This window comes from Haemaphysalis longicornis, unplaced genomic scaffold (assembly GCF_048455015.1).
Source record: "Haemaphysalis longicornis isolate Haplotype H1 unplaced genomic scaffold, Haemaphysalis longicornis Haplotype H1 scaffold_1, whole genome shotgun sequence".
Lineage (NCBI taxonomy): Eukaryota > Metazoa > Arthropoda > Arachnida > Ixodida > Ixodidae > Haemaphysalis > Haemaphysalis longicornis.
Window position 1 is genome coordinate 332,176,961 of NW_027526203.1, and position 24,775 is coordinate 332,201,735.

A 24,775-nucleotide genomic window follows, 5' to 3' on the forward strand; every position below is an offset into this window, starting at 1 on the left:
GGCATCAGAGTTGTTGCTATAATGCACCCATGTGGAGTATGGCAGCAGTTCCTGTCAGCACATGCAAATGTGTAGGGATTGTCTCAACGACTGTCACACACAGTGCTATGGTAAGATAACGGGACCTTTTCAGTAATTGCAATCTTGGATGCTTCCCTTGACACTTGTGTTCTCGTGAGATATTTTCATTTATCGCCAATGTTTGTTCGGCAAATGCAGCACACCACAAGTCAATGCTTCACATTTTGTGTTCTACCTTTTAAGACTGGTGCAGGTCACCATGGGCGCTATGTTGCTTTTCTTGTTTGCAGTTTCTGCGCTTGTGTCTGCGCACATTGGTAATCCTTCACTAGTGTTTTCACAATGTTGGACTCTGTTCATGTTCATTTTTATGCTGGTTTACACGTGCGTACTTTTTGCGCCTGTTTTCTGCATTTCTGTGGGCTGGAGCTAGTCTACAAAGTATCAGCCATTAAAGAAAAAAGTTTAATTGTATCTGTGTCTTTATTTGGCGCCGCTGATTAAATCTGCAGCAGTTCCACCTCTTGCAGCAACATTCACGGAAGGGCGTGCGACCGCTGTGCAGAAGTGGTTCTGCTCAGATTGGAAATGCTTCGTCAAACTCCTCTTTAGTGATCTGGAAAAAAAGATAACAATGGCAGTGTTAGAGCAGTGCAAGCATGCTGCAACTAAACCAAGTCTTGCCTTTTTGCACTTGAGCTTTTTCAACAGCCTTGCATCCGAGGCTAACTCGTCCCACTCTTCATTCTCGTAGTCTTCTTTTGTCTTTCGCTTCTTTCCTCGTCTCACATTATGTCGGATATTCTTTGCAAGTGGTGTCTAGGGGAAAAAATTAAGGCGTGGCTATCATTTAGGGGATGATCACCCACGTAAATGTGATCAGCATTGGTGGCGGGCATGCAATGAGTGACGTTACCCCTACTTTACCACTCCTTCTCCAGTGGCCAGGTTGGGGTAACAAAGAACAGCTACTACATACACGGAAGTTATTGTGTGCACGCATTGGCCACCTGGTAGCACCGCAATGCATGGTGATCTCGGTGCAATCACTCTTGATATGGTTATGAAGCCACCAACTACAACAATTTGTGGCTACCTGCTTCCCCTGTCCAGAAAAGCAGTGGCCAATACGCAAACTTTAATCTGAAGCTACATACCAACAACTCAGCCAAACAAAGCTTAAGAGGTACCATGGTGTCACTTATTAGACGTCAGAAGCTGATGCTCCCTGACAGTTTGTCTGTTGACAACCTGCTCTCCTAACTCCACACTCTACCATTTATTTCCACTACATTTTTTACTTTACTCTCTTGAAACCACCTTACACCTTATGTGCAACGACGTCACTGTTGGTGCATCAAAGTATTCATGTGGGTGGCCAGAAAAAGAACAACAGACTGGAAGCCTAATACATGCTCTTTGAAGACAAGACATTCATTGAACAGTTTGCACCTTGTAACTTTTGGGGGGGGGCTTAACCTGCATAACATAGAATGGTAGCGGCAGTATAGCCTCGAAAAAATCTGTTTTCAATTGTTTGCGTGAACACAGTGAATCTGGAGGAAAAATGCAAGTAGCTTCCTAACTATGCACATAGATGTGACAAAGATTAGGAAATAAAAAGGCGGTCTGTGCACAGCTATGATTAATCACCTGTTTTCCTTTCCTTTTGGCACTTTTTGTGTCAGATTTGCTGCCTTCTTGCATGCTGCTTAGCTTCTCTTGCCTCTGTTTTTCTCTGGATTTTTCCCTGGAAAGAAAACAGTACATACAACTACTCAAGCATGACAAATTATCGAGACAATTAAGTTCCCATTAGACTAAACAATAGGCATAATTAAAAGGGAGTTTTATTTTTCACTGCTTAATAATAATGCTAACAGTAATACAGTTGAATCCAAGTATATAACGAACCCAGCAAACAGTGAACTATTCTGTGTATCAAACATACGAGACTTGATACAATTTATGCAAAATAACTTTCCCATAACAAACCCGCTGCAGTGGCTAAGGTGTTGCGCTGCTGAGCCCAAGGATGCAGGTTCGATTCCCGGATGAGCCGCTTTTCTGATGGAGGCAAAAAGCGAAAATGCCTGTGTGTTTGACATTTCAGCGCACGTTAAAGATCCCCAGATGGTCCAAATTAATCCGGAGCGCTCCACTACGGCGCACCTCATCACCTGTGTAGCGTCGGCGCGTTAAACCCCACAATCAATCAATCGAGATCAAATAAATCTCCCATAACAAACTGGACACTGGATATATAGAATTTTAAGTGGCCACTGCCAATGCCAAAATTCTGCCTGCATGCAGTCGGCTTCATGTGTGTATTCTTCCTTTTTTGTTGCTTGGGTGGTTCTGGTTGGCTACTTGACCACTGGTAAGGCAGTGTACACAAAAACTGTGTTGATGCCACTGGCATTGACAAGTGGATACGCGAGAGCAGGAATTCTGTGGCTGATATGAACAGCGGAAGACTGGCAACAGTGGAGAATCCGAGCAACAAAATGTCTAATGAAGGGTTGGACTAGGAGTAGGGGAAGACAGCCAACTCGATAGAGGAAGGAGATGAGAAAATTCGAAAGCAAATTATAGATTCACGCGGCGCAAGACGGGACACCACAGCCCCATCCTGCAGTAGACGTAAATGTGCTGACGATGATGATGACCCAGCAAGACTTCGGTGCTCAGAAATGAATTAGCAAGGCCCGGCTAAGAGGGGATGATGGCACAGCTAAGGGGGCATGGTTCACCTAGGCTATGACTGCTCGTTATCCAGTGGCATAGATTGCACACGTGCTTTTACCAGCACTGCACTGAAGCACATCCACACAATTTCACGAGTCGAAGACACTGCACTTTGTGACACTAGGGAACAAACACAGGCCTACAGAGCGCATAGCTTTGTCTTCAAAAAAGTAACTACTTCCTTACTTTTTTTTCTCATCGTCAATAAGCACCTGCATCACAAAAACACCAGAAAAGTTGGTTGTAGTATGCATGTTCAGGTAATTGACAAGCTATTCAATGTACCGGACTATTCTTTAGCGCAGTAACCTGTTTACGACCAGGTCTGACTGCTGTCCCGGAGTTCCAAAGCAATATCTACACTATAAAAAAGTCCATGGCATTATTTCAGCTTTGACGCCTGTAATCCTGAACATCTCCAAATTGTCACCACACAGAAAGACATTTTCACACTTATTTACATTTTTTTTTGTCTTGCAGCTAGGAATCAAACTTGTGATCTAAGGCTGAGGAGCGTCCGCAGAGTGCTTCTGTTTTTCACGTTATCAATTACAGCGTAATGTCAAGAAACAGACACCTAATGGTCACCTAAATAGAACAAGCAACAGCCTTGATTCTGTGAGTAGTACCTGTCCATGAATGTAACTAAAGAACTCCTGGCAAATGGAATAGATCTCTCTAGCCACTATTCAGTAACTGCTCAAGAAAACTCTACTGTAAAATACAGTTGCAAAGATGAGGTCCTGAGGATTGCAAACAATCCTCAGGACCTTGCGGTACTAACCACCTTGGAATATTCTGCCTAGGTTTCAGTATTGCAAAGTGGCAACTCCCTCCTTGCTGGTGCCAAGGCCCTGGAAGGCTAATATTGCAAGGTTCCAGGGGGGTCGTGACATTAGACTAACCTAGGCCATGCATAGTCGTTTAGTATGAAAAGGAAGGTCATGCGTCCATCACTCTCTACCCTGAATGAAGCGTGGTTTGCTGCAACACACATCGTGAAGTCCAAGGGCAGAACTCCTTGGACACTCTGCTGCTACTGAAGTGAAAGACAGGTTCGAAATTCTCCTGACAGACGCTTAGGCATCAATACAGCTACAGCCAGCGTTCCACAAAACTTACTTGTATGGGATGGCCTTTACGTCGACACCACTTGGCTGAAAGCCCTCAATTTTTTTGCCTCTAAGTTCAGGCATGTATGGCATCTTTAGCAGTGCAAACCCTTGGGCCACCTTTCCAAAGTCAAGATCTGCAAGATTGGAAAAGATTGGAAAATAACAAAAAATGGCACCACTGCAGCACATAATTTACACATCCAGGTGTTCTCAACATACCTTTCATCCTGAATAAGAGATAACACTCATGCTTGCTGTAGGCCTTGATGTAAGACACGAAGGCACGAACTCCTTTCTCATAGATTGCCCTAGAAAAATAGAATTTGGAAACCTTTGATGGCATGCCTTTTTTCTCCCCCAAGGTATTCGTATTTACGAAAGCATGTATAAGAGCAGATCCTTGCCTGTCCTTCGTTGCCAATTTTTTTACTCTCGATGTCACTTCATTAATCACTGGAGGGGGATCCATCTTCTCCAGAGTAACCTGTCAGCAAAGAAGGAGATTGTGACTGACACAACACATCACATGCCAAACTGAGCATTCATCAGACAAAGCTTTCTGCATCTATAGTGGCTGCTCCAGAAGGTGGCTTCACAGTAAAGTGAGGGAACGTTTTTGTGAACTCTTGTTTGAGAACCAGCACTCTAGACACTTAGTTTGCACAAACGAGGTTCAGCCCAGGGTTATCAGAATGCCGTCCCGGTGTTGCCAGCAGCAGTGAACAATTTCTTTCATTTAAATGACTTCTGAACATGACAGCTACTTGCCTTCTGATTGAGCTCCAAGAATTTGATGTAGGCATCTTCACTGGGCATCAACAGTAGTACCGCACTGCCTTCATTGCCCATTCGGGCAGTGCGTCCACAGCGATGAATGAATGAACTAAGGAAAATAAGAAAGAAAAGATGCAAAGAGGCACAACTAGGCACTGCTCATCTTTGTTACTCTCAGAGGGCAAAAGAAAAAAAAAAGACCAGCAGCCACACAGGGCTGCCCCGAGTGGCACATGGCAGCTGCGGTGTAATTTGCAGTGCACAAGCTCACATTTCCAGGCCTTGTGCACTTGACTTTTGCCAAGCCATGTGTCCTTAAAACGAAAGCACAGTGTGAGACTTTAGGTGAGGGCAGCGTGTACAATTAATGTGCTGGCAAATAGAATATTCTTAATTCCCAATGGTGCCACCATATGATTATCAGACAGCGTTTATAAATACTTTTTCAGTTCCGCGTCCCCCTGCCACGCCCATGGAGAGAAGGTGGCCTGTCGCGATTCTCGCCACCACGGCGCTGCGGTTACGGGTTGCACTAGGACAGCGAGCGCCATCTGCGAGCAGGCAGCGTTCCGCCCTGGCATCTCAGGTTCTCACCAGTTCTGGCTGCGTACTGCAAAAGAAATAACTGTTCTCAAAAGTTGCTTGGCATTTTGTTGCTGCTATTCCAGCTCGCGATTTATTTGAAACGGGCCCGATTATGCAGCAAGTAATGTGTTCACCCAGAGATTTTGAGTGGTGGCTAAAATATTGTTACGTGGTGGAATAACGATGAGACGAGCCATGATTGATGAGACGATGATTTTAATAGCCGTCCGCCATCTTGGCATGAGCACGGCTATGTCACTCGATGTGCTTCATCTTCTTCGAAGGTGGGCAAACATGGCGGCATGTGTAATTGCCCACTTCTTCATCTCTTCCTCGTGACAATATAAAGAATGACAGCGTTTTAAATGAATGCTAACCTAGCAGTGGCTGTCAAGCGTGCACACGAATTCGATCGCTTTTGAGCCTCAGTAGATGGTGGCCCGCTTCGAGTTCAGCAACTGCGCAACTCAGAACCACTGAGTGCTAACTTGTATTGTTCCATGCGAAATTGTTCATGCTCATTCTGTTTGTTTTAAAGAAATATTTGACATCGGTTTGTTCAATACAATCTAATTGTATTTTCATTAACAAATCACAAGCTTACTTTGCTTTCACAACCCATTCAGGCATCTCACTGCATCAAGGCCTATTCATTTACTTGACAGCGGATGCTGCCATTGCTTCTGTCCAACTATGTCATTGTCAAGTACTGTGAAGTACCTAGGTTTAAAATTTGATGAGCCATCAGCTTGGGATACAAACATTCAAGAAGTTAAAAAGCTCTAACAGGTAGTGTGCAGTTACCCATATTCCTTATAAGTTACATCAACAGCTTCATAAGAAAAATTGTATACAAATCATTGGGAGGATCAATAAATAGTAAGTTACGGATTAACTATCTGTGGTTAAGCCTCACAATACCAACTAAACATATTAAACCGCATAAAAAAAGAATATCGCAGCATTTCATATGAAACACACATTTACAAAGAGAACAAAGATTTAATCATGCATCAACTTGAAATGCGAAGTAAAATTTGACATCCACCTGAAATACTACCGTACGGCTACAAAGGAAAGATGGATTTCCCCTATATCTGGCCGATTATCAACTTGAAATGATGCTTATTGATAAACGGTTCATCTTAGATGCGCTTCGCAAACATTTTTCACGTGACTTTAAATTTGACAACATAAAACAAAGATGTCTGCAGTGTATTGAAAAATACATAATTCCCCACATCTTAACTATGGGAAAAGAAACCGCTCTCTTTAACAGACACTACCCTTGTTTCACAAAAATCAAATTGTTCCAGAGCTTATGGCTAACCCGAAGTCCTTGATAAATTAGCTAGACATTTGCACATTTGAAATGCTCATGCCCATATCCTAACGGTTTTATATGAAGTTTTGCATTCACGTTTGAATTCGACGTGTTCTCCCCTTATATTAAGTTAAAATTAGGGATTTTAATTTTGCTTTCTTTATTCATTAGCCTGCTTTGTTGTATTATAATAGTTTTTCAGCCAGAGGAGATTTCCTCCTCATTATCTTTGTACATTTTGTAAAGAGCATAAGCATGCGCCTCGAGCAAAAAATTGGGCTGCCCAGCCTGCTCACCAGTTAAGTGGGCTAGAATATTGTATCTACTTTTCCTATAAATAAAGATTATTATTATTATTATGCTTTTCAATAATCACTGTGCATTTTACGCATTTCTTGTCGCCTCTCTTCTGCTTAAAATGTGTAGCAATAACTAGAATAACATGAGATATGCCTATAATAATGGAATTATAATCTCACACTTGGCTCACCCAAGAAATAAGAATTAGTTTGGCTTGGGTGACAGTATTATCCCTTTGTAACGATCTTGTGTATAAATTACTGAATTTTTGAAGTTGTCTCACAATACCATTCGAAAAAACATTTCATTTCGATGCTTCAGTACATTTACAAGTAATTCATTGCTATATTTGCATTTACTGTAGTTTCACTTCATAACAACTTTTTAAATGAGCACATCTATGTTATATATATATAGAGCGGCTTCGCTCTATAAGCCACTTGATGGCTTAGGCGAACCTGCTTGATCTATGCTTCTGATGAACTCTTAATAAGTGGTATTGTATTGCAATGTATTATTATTATTACTATTATTATTACCTGCTCGTACAGCAGGGTTCGCAGTGTGCCAAGCCCAGCACATAAAAAAAAAAAAAAAAAAGCGTGGTGTGTTGACAGAGTCAAGAAATGCTTCTGTACGCGGCCTCACTGTAATAGCACCACAAACTGAATGCACTGAAAGGGCAAGCGTTTGTCTTCACACAGGGGTGAAGACAAACGCAGGCGAACAGAAGAAACTTGTAGAGTAGACATGCAACCACGCTGTAACTTTGAGCTCAGCTGACTGGCGCATGCCATCAATGCTGCCGCCAACGCCGCGCAACCCGCGCCCGCAGCGCCCTCTCAGCACCTGGGAAGAAATCATGCCCACCTGAGAAGGCGCAGTTCCGGAACTGAAGAAGTATCTATAAACATTGATTATCTGACCAGTGGCCAGACATGATTGCCAGCAATGCTTCTCTACAGAATACACGAGTTTTTTCCAGGTGCTTTCCTCAGCGAGCACTGTACTTGAAAGAGCCAAGTTCGTTGGGTTGTTCCTTTTTAACTTTACCATCAACACCAGTGTTAGGTGGCAATGGCTAAAGGGACCATTTTTTTTAAGGTGCTCAAGCTGACGTATTATTCCCACGCTACTAAAACTTGTTACACGGTGCACATCACACCTTCATTAAAAGAAGGTCATATGAGCGTAATTATGTTCTTTCTAAGACGTAAATGTATACAGAGCTTCGCCAGCCTGAATGCCCGAAAATGAACAGACTTGACAGCTCAGCGGTCTGCTCAGCTACATGGGTCAAACACAGTGTGTACATTTCTTGACCAGTTTGAACACATTGACTTTAAATGTATTTCTGTTAGGTGACTGAAGAATGCATCACGAAGACTGGTTTACATTAGTCTTTGTTCGCATTAGTCTCCATCCATTACTGCACATATGAATTTAATTGGCAATGTTGTGCTTATGAATGGTGAAGATTTGCAAATCTAAACTACTGCTGATATATCTATCATATTGTTACGTACCACTTTTTTTTGTTACATATTATATCACTTTTTTTGTAGTAAGCACTCAAGACAAGGGTTACGACCACAGAAAATACCACCGACATAGAATTTCATTGTTAATGGCCTTGCCATCTCATGGGTAGATTGGCTGGCAGTGAGAGTAAGTGCGATATATAATATGAGTACTGAACAGCAGTTGCTACCTGTTAAACAATATCTTTATTTTGTCACTGTGGGCTTTCACCAAAAAAGAATATTTCAGCTACTTTTGTTGCAGAACGAAAACACTGGAATCTAAAACCGCCTGAAGAACGTGCTGAAGGACCTTTGTTTATGAGACAGCAGTGACTCTACTAGTGCGTCCTAAAACTGGCTTCAGGGTTGCGATTCAATTTTTTTCTTGCTACTTCCTCTCATTGTGTTCCCCACTTTCTGTTTACAATGGTGGTGCATTCGAATCATGATGTAGTAGTGAATTAGTGAATAATTTTAGCAACGACGCACGCTCACTGTGGAGAAATGTGAATTTTTGGCCAATCCTATGGTAAGCCATGTTCCAGAGTACTTTAGGCTCAGCAGCATCTCTCAAGAAGCATTTTTCAGCTGTCTTGAGGAGGCTGAACAATCTATACTGTTTTATTGTCACTGCCTGCCTTAGGATTCACACAACACATACACTGGTGCACAGAACAGTTACGGCCACTCCTGTGACACCTCGTCATTACCCAACCACTGGATCCAGTTCAGCGCGAGGCCGTGTGATCCTTGCTCCGTTAGGAAGCACAGGTCACCGTGGCCATTGCACTGCGTCCTTACCAAATGTGGCTGAGTGGGAGCAATGCTTATGCATATTTTTACTAACTGTCAAAATGGTCAGCACCCACCCAAGCAGCATGGCTAGAATGATCAAATTATAAATGTAGAAAAAATAAGTCAACCTGGATGACTTTGGGGCATCGTACTGCAAGACCCACTGCACATCGGGAATGTCCACTCCTCTTGCCATGACATCTGTGCACACCAGCACACCTCTGAAGATGGCAAAGAAGAAAGAAGCGCCATTAAATTTGGTACACCTTTGCATCCTTTTTCGCAATATGGCTCTGCAATGCTGGCAGCATTACAGAACGCTTCGCAAAGTACAGGGTGCCTCAGTTAAGTACGACCACACCTTAAAAAATAGAAAATTTAATTTTCATGGAAGTCAAGTACACCATAATTGCGACTGGTATATCATGCGTTTTCTTGCAATATGGTAAATTATGTAATGATATTTAATTCAGATTAAATCATAACCTTGCCGAATGGCCCCTTCAATGGCCATTGAAAGCACCTGCCATTGAACTGAAAGGTGATCTGGTGTTACCACATGACCACTCTGAACAATGATTGTCTTCAATAGTTCTCAAACTCAAAGCAGTTCACGAAATTCCGCTGATATGGTTGAAAATCATCAGGCCATTCAATTGACAGCCTCATTCCCAGGTATCAACTAAATAATTAATGAAGTGAAAAGGAAAGAAACTTCCAAATAGATTAGAATCGAACTTCAGTGAAATTAAACAGCATGACAAACTAAATGAGGTCAAATTAATGAGCAGCCTCTGCACTTGTATATCCGTAGTTATGTATTTACTTCTTGTTGCACAGATACTTCTATTATAGACGCATATACAGCCTAGTCCACTTATAACAATATCCAAGTGCCAAGTAAATTCCATCATTATAACCGATAATTGCTATGTGTGGGTTGCAAAATAAAAAGACGGAACAGAGCTCAAAACATTTTATTCGCATGGAAACAAGGTCATACTACTGCTTATTTGCAGAAAAGAAGCCATAGTCGGTTAACTTTATGTGCTGCAAGCGAAGCTGGCGTACATCTTTTTCAACAGCATCTATAAGTGCTTCACCTAGATGAGTGAAGGTCCTTGCCCGAAACAAAGTCCCCGAGGGACTGTATCATGCATTGGGACTCCTGCGAAGACACTGCCTGGGTAGGCTGCGCAACCGCGTCGTCAGAGTCGTCACAGTCACTGCTGTCCGCAGCTTGTATCCGCGCAACGATTGCCTCTTCACTGAGGCACTCGGATGTTCCTAAAACATTGGCCCTAACGTCCCTTCCGCAATAAAATGGAGACAGTTGAAAAGGTACCCAGTCAAGTTCAAAGCAGTGTGCACGTGACACAACAAGCGAACACGCGAGCGAGCGGGGCACGGACTCGCGAGCAAGTGCACGGACGATGCCAAAGCGCCAGCGCCGGGAGGGGGGTTCAGAAGGAAAACTTCTCTCCTCCTCCCCTCGCATCCTCATAAGCAGCGCAGTCGACTCGCTTTCTGAGGGGTGGAAGGGATGCAAGGCACATCGCGGCTCGCGGCGCATGCCATCGGTGGGGAGAGCTGGCGCTGTAACCTGATTCAATCATTGTATCCAATATTGCAGCACTGGAGCATTGTAATAAGTGGTTTCTTTTACCACTGAAAGCATACAAACCTGGATGCCGCCATAGTTGTTCATTGTTATATCTGATATACTATTGCTATAAACGGTATTGATAAAAGTGGACTCGACTGTATAAGGTTTGTGCCTTTATTCTGCATTTCTTCAGACTAAAGGTCACACCAGAAGAGCTGGGATGAAGATGTCGTATAGACGTAAAGCACAGATATTTGATAAGCAGCCCATAATGCTTCCAAAGTTACAAGCTTAGATAAATTCAAACCACTTACTTTTCCATTTTCATGAACCTGTTGAAAATCTTTTGCCTTTTTCCTTTCATCTTGCCATGAATGCTAATGACAGTCATGTTCTTTAGTAGTCTGTGCATGAAGTCAAAACAAGGCCAATAAGCAACCAAACGTCCGTTGCACAAATCAAGGCTATAACAAAGTGTGGTGTAAAATATGCGAGTCACTCTAAGATTAAAACAGAAAACTCTAGCCCCATTTCAATAGCACTTAATATATAATGTTATCTATACGGTCTTCTTATAATTATATAGGGGCCATTTTTTTTCACACCGACAAAACTTCACATCTTTGCTAAGGCAGCGTTATCTCAAACAGTTCTTGCATCTTAGCAATTACTGTAACAGCACAGTGATGAAACAGAAGGACAAAATGCAAGTGTGCAGCCATGCAAGTCACTGAATGCAATGCTGTAAGGGGACCGTGACGACAAAATGCAACCGTGTTTAAAATTTGAAAGAACGAGCCTTTGGTAATTCACTCAACTTCGTTCCAGATTTTTTGAGCGAAAAAACATGCGAAATATGGACATACATAATTTGAAATTTCATGCTGTGTGATAGGGGATACTAAAAGCAGTTAATGTTATCTGCACATTAGCATTCAGGTGGTATGATTATAAACCACAGAACTAAACTAACTTTTAGAACTAAAGAACTAACAGAACTGAACGAGTTATGGTTTTTGGTGGTGGCCACCAAACACGCAAGCAGGCCTCTGTGCCACCCCAAGGACCAAGCGTGAAAGTGGCCGGCGAGTCACCACCGCCTCGTCCCGTTGTCCTAATACCTTGCTTAGTTGTCCGAAGTTTGGCACTAAAATTGTCCTTGCTAGGATCGCTCTTTTTAACGAATCACACCTGCATTTTGTCTCCCTCCCCGTGGCCCCTTCAAGCCTCAGACACATGCCACCAAAAGCAAACAGAGTTAGGGATCTTGAATTGAACTGAATGCATGGCACATAATGTGAGTGGGTAGGCCATGTTTTAACTGGCAATCGCAAAGATCTTTAATGCTCTAATTAGCAATTCCCAAGGAGCAATTGCTGGGGATAATTTTCATCTATTAATAATTTTCCATTAATCCATTTACTACAAGAAAAGATATTGAAGAAGAAAAGGCACCGCAGCTGGAACACAGACGAACGGAAGACTGGACACACACTCTGTGCGCGTGTGTGTCAAGCCTTCCTTTTGTCGGTGTTCCAGCTGTGCTGCCTTTTCGGCTTGATCATGTCCAACCAACTCACCCAAGTAGCCACTAGAAAACACAAGCCCAATACCTAACCAAGTGCTATAAACTATACACTCAGCATGTACACTACACAATGCAGCCGAAAATTGCGCAGACAAGGCCAAACAATGCAAAGTGACTCACTGTACTAGAATGGCAGAGAAATACTCGACACATGCGCATGTGCTGAAAAAAACCATGTGCTTCCCGTTGGGATGGTTCTTTAGAAACGCCACCAGTGTGCTCAGCTTCTGGTCCGCTTCACAGAGCTGGAAAACAAGTAGGCACGTTTCATGCGGCCGAATGAACACTCGAGAGAGATTCTAGGCAGAGAGATTCGGCTTACAATATAAAAATTCTTCAGCAGTGCGGGAGTCCGCTGGGTGTGGCCACACTCCTCGGTGGGCTTCTCTTTCACTGTTACACTGACAGGATTGCGAAGCCCCGCACGAATCAGGTCTTCCACTTCCTTTGTCTGGGTTGCCGAGAAGAGGCCCGTTCGCCGTTGCTTGGGCAGGAAAGACAGGACTGTGTTGATGCTGCGGGTGAACAGATGGGCATTTGGAAGTGGAAGCAGAAAGGCAAGTAGCTTTTGCGCAAGAAAACAAGGTAATGATGACAATGAAGTCGACTGTAGCATGCTCACTGGTGCAGATGTTCCAGTGCAACACATTGGGAAGTTTAACACGAAAAAGGATGCAGGATAGACTTTTAAGACGCACTCTCTTTTGCTGAGCTTAACTGGACTGGGCACAAGACAACAAACAATTCCAGTGCCAAATTCTATCAGATGTAAAAAAAAATGTGACAGCTAGAACGTGACTGAGGCTACATCTTAACAAGAGTACTCTTTAGAAATGGCTGAAAAAAGATACCAAATTAGCCTTCCTGTTTGTAGGGAAGCAAGACTATGGAGCAAGAAAAGCACCTTGGGTAGCAAAGCACTATTTGCTGCTACAATCCCCAAGCACCGAGTGACATTTGTTGATGACCATAATACAGGCTTGGTGGTCTTTGATGTGTCCCTGAGTTACCATTTTGTGTCCCTAAATGGTGCAACTGATGATAGGACTGCTTTGAGCAGCTCCTGCAATCTCGTGGGAAGCACTGTTTAGCAGCAGCCATTCCAAAGTTTCGAACAGTCTGTTAGACTGCAGGGACAAGTACTATGCTCACTGTTATTGCCTTGCATATATAATTGCACATATTAAACTTGCATCATTTAACCCTTTCTAGTTCGGACACTTTACCCACTTGGGAGACAAACTGCGAAATTTAACCTTGAACACCTGAAGTCGGGCGTACCCTGACAGCAGACCGCTACAGCCGTGTTTCTGTGTACGGCCGTGTGGGCATGGCCTGACAATGAACTGCAAAGGGGGGTTAAGCAGCGTGTGGTTCACTTATCTGCACAGATACTAAATAGTTCATTAAATTGCTCACTTCAATTTGTCAGGGCAACTGGAGTCATTTAAAAGGTACTTTTTGTCCTCTCTAAGAACTGTTAGCTGGTGAACGCTTCTGAAAATTTTTAAAGCGAAGCTTTCTATGCCCCAAAACACACTGCAGGAAAGCAAACTTTCTCTGATGATGATGCAATGGCTAATAAATATTAGCGGCCAGGAAGCCACCGACCTTGGGTTAAATTTTAGTGCAGAAAAATCGGGAATAATGGTTTTCAATGATGCTACCACTGATGCAGTGTCTATCCAGCAAGGCGAATTACCCAGAGTGAAGGAATATAAATATTTGGGGGTGTGGATAAACGAAGGGGATAACTACTTAAGTACTCACGAGGAGCAACTTAAGGTTAAGGGACCCGCCGTGGTGGCTCAGTGGCTAAGGCGTTGCGCTGCTGAGCACGGGGTCGCGGGTTCGATTCCCGGCCGCGGCGGCCGCTTTTCTGATGGAGGCGAAAAGCAAAAACGCCCGTGTGTACGAGATTTCGGCACACGATAAAGATCCCCAGGTGGTCAAAATTAATCCGGAGCCCTCCACTACGGCGGGCTTCATCACCTGCGTTGCGTCGACGCGTTAAACCCCACAATCAATCAATCAACTTAAGGTTAAGGGAAAGCGAAACGCATCTATAATGAAGCATAGAGCTCTGTGGGGGTATAACAAATATGAAGTAGTGAGAGGAATGTGAAAAGGAGTAATGGTTCCAGGTCTCACATTTGCGAATGCTGTACTCTGCTTAAAATCAGACGTTCTATCAGGCCTTGAAGTGAACCAGAGAACGGTAGGACGTTTGGCCTTAGGAGCACATGGAAAAACAACTAAGGAAGCAGTACAGGGAGGTCCGAGAAGCGCACAGTAAAATATGTTTTGAGATGAGGTTGAGAGCAATGGATCAACGAAGGTGGGCAGCTAAGGTTTTTAAGTACCTATACTTGAAAAGCGTGGACACGCAGTGGTTAAGGAAGACTAGAAGGCTAACGATGAAATACGGAAAGAACAGTGGAGAATTCAAAACAGCCAAGATAACCAAAAAAGAGGCAAGGCAGATTGAAACGAATAAATGGAGGGAAAAAATGGAAGCTAAAACGTCGTTAGAGATGTACAGGGCTGAGAAATTGAACATCAGAAAGGAAAATTTCTACGATAATTACCAGGGCACTGCTTTGCTTTTTGAGGCTAGAGCAAGTTGCTTATGAACTAAGAGCTTTGTGGGGAATTATTCACAAAATGATGGGGTATGCGTGGTCTGCGGAAAAGAAGCAGAAACTATGCGGCACGTAGTGTTAGAATGTGAGGGTATCCATCCAAATCTACATACAGTGGAATCTCGGTCATACGAATCTCAAGGGGCGGCAAAAATATTCGTATCACCCGAAAATTCGTATCATCAGAAAACGAGAAAAAATGGAAATGTGCCGCGCATGCGGCGGCAACATGGCGTCGGCTCTTGCCGTGAAGAGGTGCAGGTAGCTTCAGCGACCGCTTCTAACCTTTTGTTAAAATGCAGCTCAAGATGTAAACTAAATTGCTCATGCGGTAAAAAGGAGCTGACAGTGTTGGAGAAAACTGCACTATAAAATATCCGCGCCAAATATCCGCCGCGGAGGTGGCCCAGCCAGCTGCTGCGCGCGCTTTTAAACTGCCGCCCTAAAGAGCGCGCCTCCCCATTGGCGCAAGTCGGCAGGCTCCTCCCACTGCCGCGCATCATTTTCCGAGCGAGGTAGAATCTGACACAGGGGCGAAATCGTCGACACGGGCGTCAAAGGAACGCGCGCTCATCGCCGACGCGACGCACGCACACGAACAAGCGTGAACCGCATACGTGCGGGTCGGCGTTGCGCGTGCGTTCTGCGTCGGCGATTTCGCCCCTGCGTCAGATTCTACCTCGCTCGGAAAATGATGCGCGGCAGTGGGAGGAGCCAGCCGACTTGCTCCATTGGGGAGGCGCGCTTTTCACGGCGGCAGTTTGAAAGCGCTCCGGACAGCCCGCTGGCCCCGCCGGAGATGGTTAGGCTTACCACGGTGGCGGATATTTGATCGGCGCTTCCCCTAACCGCGCGGACGATGCTTTGTAGTGTCGTTTTCGCCCACATTATCAGCTCCTTTACTGTACAAGCGACTTCATTTGTTTCTTAAGTGGCATCTTAAAGAGCGATCAGAAGCGGTCGGTCGAGCTACCCGCGCCACTTCGCGGCTGGTGACGCCGCCATGTTGCCGCCGCGCGCAGCATGCGGGTGGTATTCGCGGCGGCGTCAGCACGCCTGCGGCGTGTTTTCGCGAGCAGAAAACGCTCCATACGGTGCACGCTTCAACATAATCGACGTGGAAGTAGCGCAGGCAACACGGCAAGGCGACAACAGGATAGGTAGAGCGCGGGGCATAGACGGAAGCGAGGAATGCAGAGAAGGCAAAATGGCGAGGGTATTCGCGGTCAGAAATGAAGGAACGCTTGATTGCCGCGGTTTATTCAAGAGGTATAATAATAAAAAAAAAAAAAAGGAAGCTAGAGGCACCCGAGCTGCAGCCAGCGGAAACGAAAGGTACCGAGAGAAGAGATTGCAGCGGGAGATAAAAGAAGGGAGGGAGAAAACACAGGCGTCGAGAGGGCGAAACGTTCGGTTCGTTCGTAACAGCACCTCCCCACGAGGAGGATTACTGTCAACGGGGGAGAACGCTTTTGTGCTCGCGCACAACCAAGGCCGCACGGCCGCTCCAACACTCCCGCCTCCCGTCCACGCCGCAGTCGTCTGCTCGCGCGTTCGTATCACCCGCACCGGAGTGATAAATGCGTACGGATCATCCGAATTTTTTTACATTGCACACAATGCATTTTGGCCGGGGAATTTCGAAAATTCGTATCACAACGAAATTCGTATCAACCGAATTCGTATCACCGAGATTCCACTGTATATTCAGCTTCCAGAAGCCCTAGGGTTTAAGGGTAGCACAGAGGAAGTTAACTTCAAGGCTGTCGAGGTGACGGAAATATTAGAATGCTGGTGGACAAAAAGCAGAAAGGGGAATATTGCCTTCGACAGTTACCACATGTTACAGAAAAAAAAAAGTATTTTGTGCCTATTAAGCAGTGATAGGATAAAACCAAGAGCATAAAACATAGATATAGCAGTCCTTTTTGGTAAGATGACATGTTATCACCCTGCTACAAAGGGGAAACCAATAGCCATCATCATAAATCATCATCAACGATGATCGTGGGTGAAGTGAAAAATGGTTGAAACGCTAAGCTTTCTCTGGTCGAAAGCCACTGTCTTCCAAATTCAAAATCCAGATCATTACGCCCAAAACGCACTGCAGGAAAGCCAACTTGCACAATAGGTTTCCACAAAGACACATCAAGCGCCTCAAGAAAAAAAAACACTTCCCGTGGTCAGAATCGAACCTGGGTCCCTTGCATTATATAAAGCTGACGTCTATACAACTGTGCCACTACGACACAGTCGAAGCAGTTTGGATTTTGAACTTTGAGATTGACTCAAGTTTCGTGGGAAAAAGCTTCACGTTTTACCATCTTTCTCTAAAGAAAGGGGTTTTGATTTTTTTCTGGAGTGCCTGGGGAAAGCACCTTTCTGCTCTTGCTATAAAAGGCATACTGTCCTCCTACCACTGGTAAACGTAAGCTCAGTATTGCTCAGGGTTTTCTCATTAACTCATCTCCACCTTGCCCTTGTTCTCGCTGCACACCACTCAGTTTATCAGAATTAATACCTCTGGAGGAGGTTATGCTTCATTTTGCATTTAGAATACCAAAACACACGAGTCAACTCTTCAAACTCCACGCAGTGTAGCTACTCTGGTTATCGGTTCCGCACTTTCAAGCATGTTGCAAAAAAGCATGAATAGCTATGTACATCCTGCCTAGCTTGGGATGCACAATCTACACACCCACATAATATTATTACCCAGGGCAACAAAGGACTGCAGCGAGCAAATTCAGGGTTTTAACTTGTACCTAGACATGAAACGTACACTAAAAGTCAACTAATGATGCTTAATAAAGACCGAAACCACCTAGAAAACACAACCTTGGGAAATACACTTCTCCTTGCCTTTCCTGAGCGTGCACTTGTATTTGCCCCCTTTCGCCACACTCGCAACTCTTGAGAAAAAATAAACGAGAGCTTGGGTGCTGCATCTGAGGGTTTTTTCCCTGCTCCCAAGTTGGGTCTGTGCGAATCAAATTGATTTGGTTCCCACAGAAATCAATTGTGGCAGACACTTTCCTCGCTTTGAGCAATGTATTGTATTGCTCAGTGTATGCATCAAGGCATTTTCCCGAGATTTTCTCAGGCACAACTTAGGCATTGGCACAATTTATAAGCACTTTTTACAAGCATTGCATAGAATATGTGACCCAAATTTTTTGCCTCGTCTTTTCACCCAACAAATATCGGTACTGCCAGCCACACTTTTGGGGGAAAAAGCTTCAAAGCAGGGTACAACGCGCACCATTTTAGAGTCGCAACTCTTAAAAAAAATCAATAAATGAGGGCTTGGGTGCTGCGTCTGAGGATTTTTCCCTGCTCCCAAGACCATTGATATCAAATCACCACCATTGTTGGTCCGACTCAGAAGATAAATTTGGCGGCTTCACCCAAAATGATCACATTTCATGGTTGCGACATTAAACCTCCTCGACATTTTGAAAGATTTTCACAGGAATCTAGTTCGAGTGCTGTGCAGTGGAGGGGTGAGCAGCCACTCACACACACGGCGAGATGCGGCTATGGCTTCATTGGGGGGTAAATACCTAAACTCCCTTTTGCCTGCAGAAATTTTGTTGCGACAGATCCATTAGGGTAGTGTTGTTGCTCTGCAGGTTTACAACTCATACAGGTGTGCAACTCACGTTACATGTGTGCCAGATTTTCTAAGATAATGGCCATTTATTGGTCGGTCCGAATCAGTGTGACTTCCATAACCGCGTGATTTGTAGACCCAAAAATACAGCGAGTCGAGCACAATGTAACTCTTCACTTCTTCCACCCGAACTGGGGCCAGCAATAAAGAATAGCCTCAGCTTATGCTAGTGAGCTTGCTTAGTGTCTAGCACAAGACAAAAAGAAAGTACCTCTTCTCAAAGCCCATGTCAAGCAGTCGATCCGCTTCATCCAATACGAGCACTTCCTACAAATGCAGAAAGAGTGAAAATTACAACACAGGCACAAAGCCTCTTCCTTTGGTAGGTAGTACGAAGGAAAGCTCAAACAAAATGGTTTCAGACCAAAGGTCAAGAGAGAAAAAGTGGTCACTAAGAATGCCATGCTCTTTCACCCTGCACAGACTGTTCACTACATGAAGACCATACAAAGCAAGTAACTGTGCAGTACCAAAGACTTCACGCAAGTAGAAAAACTGAAGTTGTCGTCTTTTCGCTCAAGCATGTCCACCATACGCCCCGGAGTCGCCACGATGATGTTCGCTCTGCAAAAACAAGTGCACCGCATGTTGTCCACACCACACAGGACACCAAAAAATGTTGCCATCAACATGGCAACAAAAATATGCATTACCCATGTTCTTTGTAGGCTTTAACATCATTCATAGGGTTATAGCCTCCCGTCAGGAGCTGTCCAGTGAACTGGGGCACAAACTTCAGAAAGTGTTCGAGGACATGATAAATCTGCGTAGCAAGCTCCCTTGTTGGAGAAATAACAATTGCGCCAACCTGGAAAAAAAAGAGATATGCATGTTTTGTGCACAGCAACTAAGACGTTTAAAAACTTCTGTCTGTGTTGTGGGATAAAATGTTTTGCATGCTCACTGTGCAACACTCAGGCTATGATGCATACTGCCGTGATGCATTTCAAGTTGGACCACTCAAGCATTTCATTACAGTCTCAGTGTCATGTGAGTTTGTGCTTCCCTGCCACAGATCAGAAACATGACCTCTTGGCCCAATATCAAACTTAATACAACATTAGCTCATTTATCACCTGCATTTTAATGCATACCATGGAAGGTAAATGCCTCGTGTCTGCTGTGCAGGGCATATAGTAAAGTGTAGTTAATTTATGTTCAGTCTGGTTGTTTTTACCCACTAAACCTCAAGTAGCATTCAAAACAATCAAGAACAAGACGTCATTTGGGTTTTCGCTTGTGACAGCAGTTAACACCGAAAAAGGCAGCGAGTCAAAACAATGGCCAAAAGAGCACCACCATAGCCAGAGAGGAATTCACTGAGCTCTTCATAATATCTATAGATGATGCCACAAAACAATCATACTTTCTCCTGTTACTGCAATCATGTTACTCCATACATCACTGACAGCCTCAGAACTGAATTTTCGAACTATGTTAAACATTTTATCACTAGGAATTGTTAGCCATACATGTCATTTGTTAGTTACAAGATCGGCTGAAATACTTGTCAGCTGAAAACAGGCTATTGTACGCAAACACATTGGCACTAAAAAGCACCTTACACTGTGTGACTAAAGACAGAATAAAACAGAATGAAACCAGCTATTAATATCTGTGTCCTATCGCAGTAGGCCCAAAGCCCAATGCCAGAAGTGTCTACGATGTGGTGTGAAGAATTCACTCCACAGTATGCCAAACTGCTGCGCGTCCAAGCAGATTATTTACTGCTGATCCTGTAATCCCACTTAATTCGTTCATGCCTGTACAGTCATAGATGAACACGATGGATGAAAGAAATGCCAAACATGAGCCTGAACACACAAATTGCGCGACTTCTTTCCAAGTAAGCCAAATTATCACATGGCTCAGTTAGTGATGAACTGCGGGAATGGCGCCCTGTAAGCATGCTCAAATCACGCCACCCTTTTGCCCCCAAGAAGCATAATGTTGGACTTTGCACGTTGCAGTTTATTTTAATGTTTTTTTTTTGTCCATGATTGTACATGGGTCAACAAGAAAATTATGTTTATGATAACTTTAACTGCAAACCCCAAAATCTTTGCGGGTAGTACCCACAATACTGACGGAACTTACTTGGTATTTTGTCAGTGGTTCGTCTCTTTTGAGTAAAATTTCTAGAAGGGGAACCAGAAAGGCCAACGTTTTCCCACTTCCAGTAACTGCTTCTACAGCGACATCCTTATTGGACAAGAAGAGGGGGATGGTTGTAGCCTGAAAGCAGAGAATGTGTTTTGCATTAGTGACAAGTTGAGTTAAATGTGCCTTGATGTGGCACATTTTTCAAATTTTATTTGCCAAAACTTTTAGTTTCATGGTGCTCAAATATTACCCCAGAGGGGTCCTTCTTACAGCTCAGCTTGTATACTACATTCAATGACAGAGTTCGCCTGACTGCATTAAAAAGAAAAAGTAAAAAACACCCCGAATGCTTGCCTGTTCATAATGCAGTTTTGGCTAGAGGTAATGGGACGAGGAACAGTCCATATGCAGTTTCCCACACAGCCCTTGCCATAGCTTGTACCTAATTACTGAAGTAATTTGCTAACTTTAAGCCTTAAAAAGAATTTGAAAACTGTTTCTTTACATTGGCGATGTGCAAAATAGCTTCCTTTGCACTCACAGATCAGGTCCAGATTTTGCACAGGCGAAAAGTTCTGGGCTGTTTCAGAACAATCATGGCAAAGGCACTGAACTTATGCCAACTGTTTCAGGAAGAATAGAGCAAAGAGAATTGCGGTGACCTAAATTCAGGCGGGCTTAAAAGAGGATTTCTTGCAATTACAAAACACTATGGGGAGCACACAGCAAACTAAACAATCGATGCTTGTGACACAAGACCAAATTAAATAAAGCAACAAAAATCTACGAGAAAGATTAGAATGGAACAGCGATGACTGGGAAAAAGGTAAACAGGGATGAAATAAATACCTTCTCATGAGCCTTTACTTCACCCATATTCAGAGCCTTAAAAATATTGGTGAAGATCTCAAACACCTATTTCCAATTAAGAGGGCAGTTAATATAATTTCTTAGTATGCAAAGTAAGCAAATACTACTGTTAGATTTCTTTCTTTCCAATTAAACAAAATTGAACAGAGAAGGCACCTGTTCGGTGTGAACACTAACAAAATGGTTATGCAAGAATTATTTTTTGAAATCCCAAATAATTATGCGCATTGTCCCACATACAGCTCGCATCAAAACCAAAACAATCACCTTTACCGAGTGCCTGAAGTATGGTCAAAATTACAACTGCTGGCTCATATAATTTCCTGTTCTTATCTTGGCCTCTCCGAAAAAAAGCTGAGAGTCGGGGCTGGGAGGCAATAGGCACCATTTGCAGGACTTGCTGAACTAAAGGTTAAACTTGATCATCATGAGCCTGTTTGTGTCCACTGCAGGATGAAGGCCCTTCTCATGTTCCTCCAACCGTTCCTGTGCTATGATGCCCTAGTCCATTCTTTTTCTCTGGATTTTCTCATTTCACCCCACCACCTCCACCAAGTTAATGGTTTTTTTCTTCTAGTCTACTTCTAGTCTCATCTCTTGTTAGCCACTCTGTTACCCTGACGGTCCACAAGTCACCAGTTCTGGCTTAAGCTTCACATTTTTAAAACACTAAAATTTGACAGTCCGCATGCAGGTACTTATCTATGACACTAACTTAGGGTGTCTCGAAACACTGGCAAGCCGATAGCCCAGTCATGGGCACGTTACCAGCAAAAAGTAAGTGTTACAGTTACCTACACCAAAAAAAGTAACTCTGTTAGAGTCTCCAAAAGTAACCTGTTACAGTTACTGTGAAAAAGCATCATCACTTTGCCTTTAATGTACAAAACGTAGTTATAGATCACAAACCAAATGATTTAGTTTATTTAATAGAAACGCATGAAGTTGTTCGAGTAGTGAAAATTCCATGTGGCAATACCCTAGACGAAGGGAACCTAAAAGGGGGCACACTGAGACTCAACAGCAACAATTGTTGTGTACGCCTAATTTCGTTGCATCAACTTTTTTGATGATGCACCCTCAGTGTCGTTACGGGTGCCCCGCTCTCGGTAGGTCCCAATGCGGTATGCCAGCCTCCTCCTAAGCTTCATTTCCGCTCGATTCAAGACAAAGGAAAAGTTTTAAGACTGACCTCCGACCCCCGTTTTCTGGAGGAAAGATAATCCTCTTAGTGACCTTCTCTCCTAAACTGCGAGTGAAGTCGTGTTGTGGACAGGTGAAGGGTGGAGAGGATATGGGAAAGAAGAGTCCAAAAAAGTGGAAAGCACGAGCTTACGTCAGCTTTTAACGAGTGTTGCTGCTGGATATTTTTTTAAAATAAAAATACAGTAACTGTAACGGTATTTCCTGTAACAGTTACTGCGTAAAAAAGTTTCTCTTACTTACTTAACTAGTTACAGTTAACCCACCGCGGAGGGTCAGTGGCTAAGGCTTTGCGCTTTTGAGCACGAGGTCGCGGGTTCGATTCCCGGCCGCGGCGGCCGCTTTTATGATGGTGGCGAAAAGCAAGAACGCCTGTGTGTACGAGATTTCAGCACACGTTAAAGATCCTCCCACGGTCAATTAATCCGGATCCCTCCACTACGGCGCGCCTCATCACCTGCGTTGCGTCGGCGCGTTAAACACTCTTATCAATCAATCAACTAGTTACAGTTACAAGTTACTGAAAAAAGTAACAATTTACTGGTACTACGTTACTAGTTACTGCCCAAGACTGCTGTAACCCTCTTACAGTGCAAGATGAACACCTATAGGTACAATAAGTTTGTCTCAAGCAATCTCAAATCATATTTCAAGCAGATTCCAGATATATCAAAACCTCGTCAGTGATTACCAGGCCACCACTATTGCATAGCAATTTGGCTAGTCCACGCCTTTGCCAATTGCACATTATTGCTGCACTGCCATACTGGATGTGAGCAGGTTGCCACAGCTGTCAGGAAACAGGCCACTTGAACATAGCACGATGCTGCTAAGTTAGCCAGGTTTGAAAACTGTCGACATCTGGAGGGTTGTTGAGATGGCTTCAATACACCAACGTTACATACAATCTAGAACATACTCCTTGGTTGGCACCCAAATGGGGGATTGCCCAAGATGGACTATACCTCACGTTGAAAGATGGAGAACTAGAACTAGATGGAAATCAGTGAGAAAATTTTTGGGAAAGGAATGTAAGAAGTTTTGAGGAAGTCGAAGATTTGACAGCATACCGTCTGGTCAGGAGACATGCTTGAAGTAGTTTACTGGTCACTGACCTAAGTCAAAATATACAAATGACGTTTCGGGAGCACTACGGCTCCCTTGTTCACACTGACTTGTATATTGTAACATCATTTGTATAGTTTGACATTGGTCAGTGACCAGTAAACTACTTCAAGCTTTGACAAATAAAGAAACAACAAAAACTGATGCGAAAATAGATAACGTTCAGGCAGCATTCGTAACCAGGAGCACATTTTTTCTTGTGCTCACGCCGCGCAGCACTGTGAAAAACACAACGAAAGAACTGTTGAACCTTACATTACAAGACTGTCACTGTCACTTACAATACACAGTAGACGGAAAAAGACACCACGATACCCTGTTTTTCCGTCACCGGTTAAACAGCAAGTTTATAAACCAATCCCCAGTTGCGCGTATTTCCGCGGCGATGTTTTTCACAATTGGCGCGCAACAATTCGAGGTTTTTTCCTTCGCGTCACTCACGCTGAAAGAGAAAAAAAGTCATGCTACATGCCTGCACAGGAGTCATTTGCGCGAACTTAAGTTCTTGAACTGCTTTTTGCATTTCATCGTGAATTTTTAACGACGTCCACGATGAATTCACGTTGGCAGACATCGACGAAAACGCTTGATCTTCAACTGGTCGCCTCAAAGTACACGGCAACGCGCATAGAAAAATCAAGGCAAGTTTCAAACTCTACACTTCGTATTCTGTATATCCCAACCAAGTTTTTAAGCGTCGCTGCGTATCTCAACACCGCGCAACCACATGTTATGGTGCCTACACATGCATGTGCACATGTGTCAGTTGTTGCGACCTGC

The 24,775-nt window shown here is 43.7% G+C and overlaps 1 protein-coding gene across 1 annotated transcript; it reads right to left on the reverse strand.

Annotated features, from left to right (window-relative positions):
- Positions 1–485: 485 nt before the first annotated feature.
- On the reverse strand, positions 486–24,775 carry LOC144152448 (ATP-dependent RNA helicase DDX55). Its single transcript, XM_077683716.1, has 16 exons — positions 24,468–24,775; positions 20,792–20,929; positions 19,348–19,502; positions 19,165–19,258; positions 18,906–18,961; positions 12,702–12,894; positions 12,500–12,624; positions 11,106–11,195; positions 9,314–9,406; positions 4,653–4,767; positions 4,289–4,368; positions 4,104–4,192; positions 3,892–4,018; positions 1,675–1,771; positions 706–840; positions 486–637 (listed from the first exon to the last, which is right to left on the reverse strand). The coding sequence occupies exons 1-16, from the start codon at positions 24,567–24,569 to the stop codon at positions 599–601; spliced, it is 1,728 nt and encodes a 575-aa protein (XP_077539842.1). The 5' UTR covers positions 24,570–24,775; the 3' UTR covers positions 486–598.

What these genes read in the sequence shown, in the direction of transcription:
- LOC144152448 (XM_077683716.1), bottom strand. Translation starts at nt 24,569, where the DNA reads ATGTCTGCCAACGTGAATTCATCGTGGACGTCGTTAAAAATTCACGAT. An exon ending in CTACTTGCGTGAAGTCTTTG is followed by an intron (nt 18,962 to 19,164) that starts GTACTGCACAGT and finishes CTGCATTTGTAG; the next exon opens with GAAGTGCTCGTATTGGATGA. An exon ending in GTAAAGGCCATCCCATACAA is followed by an intron (nt 1,772 to 3,891) that starts GTAAGTTTTGTG and finishes TTTTCTTTCCAG; the next exon opens with GGAAAAATCCAGAGAAAAAC.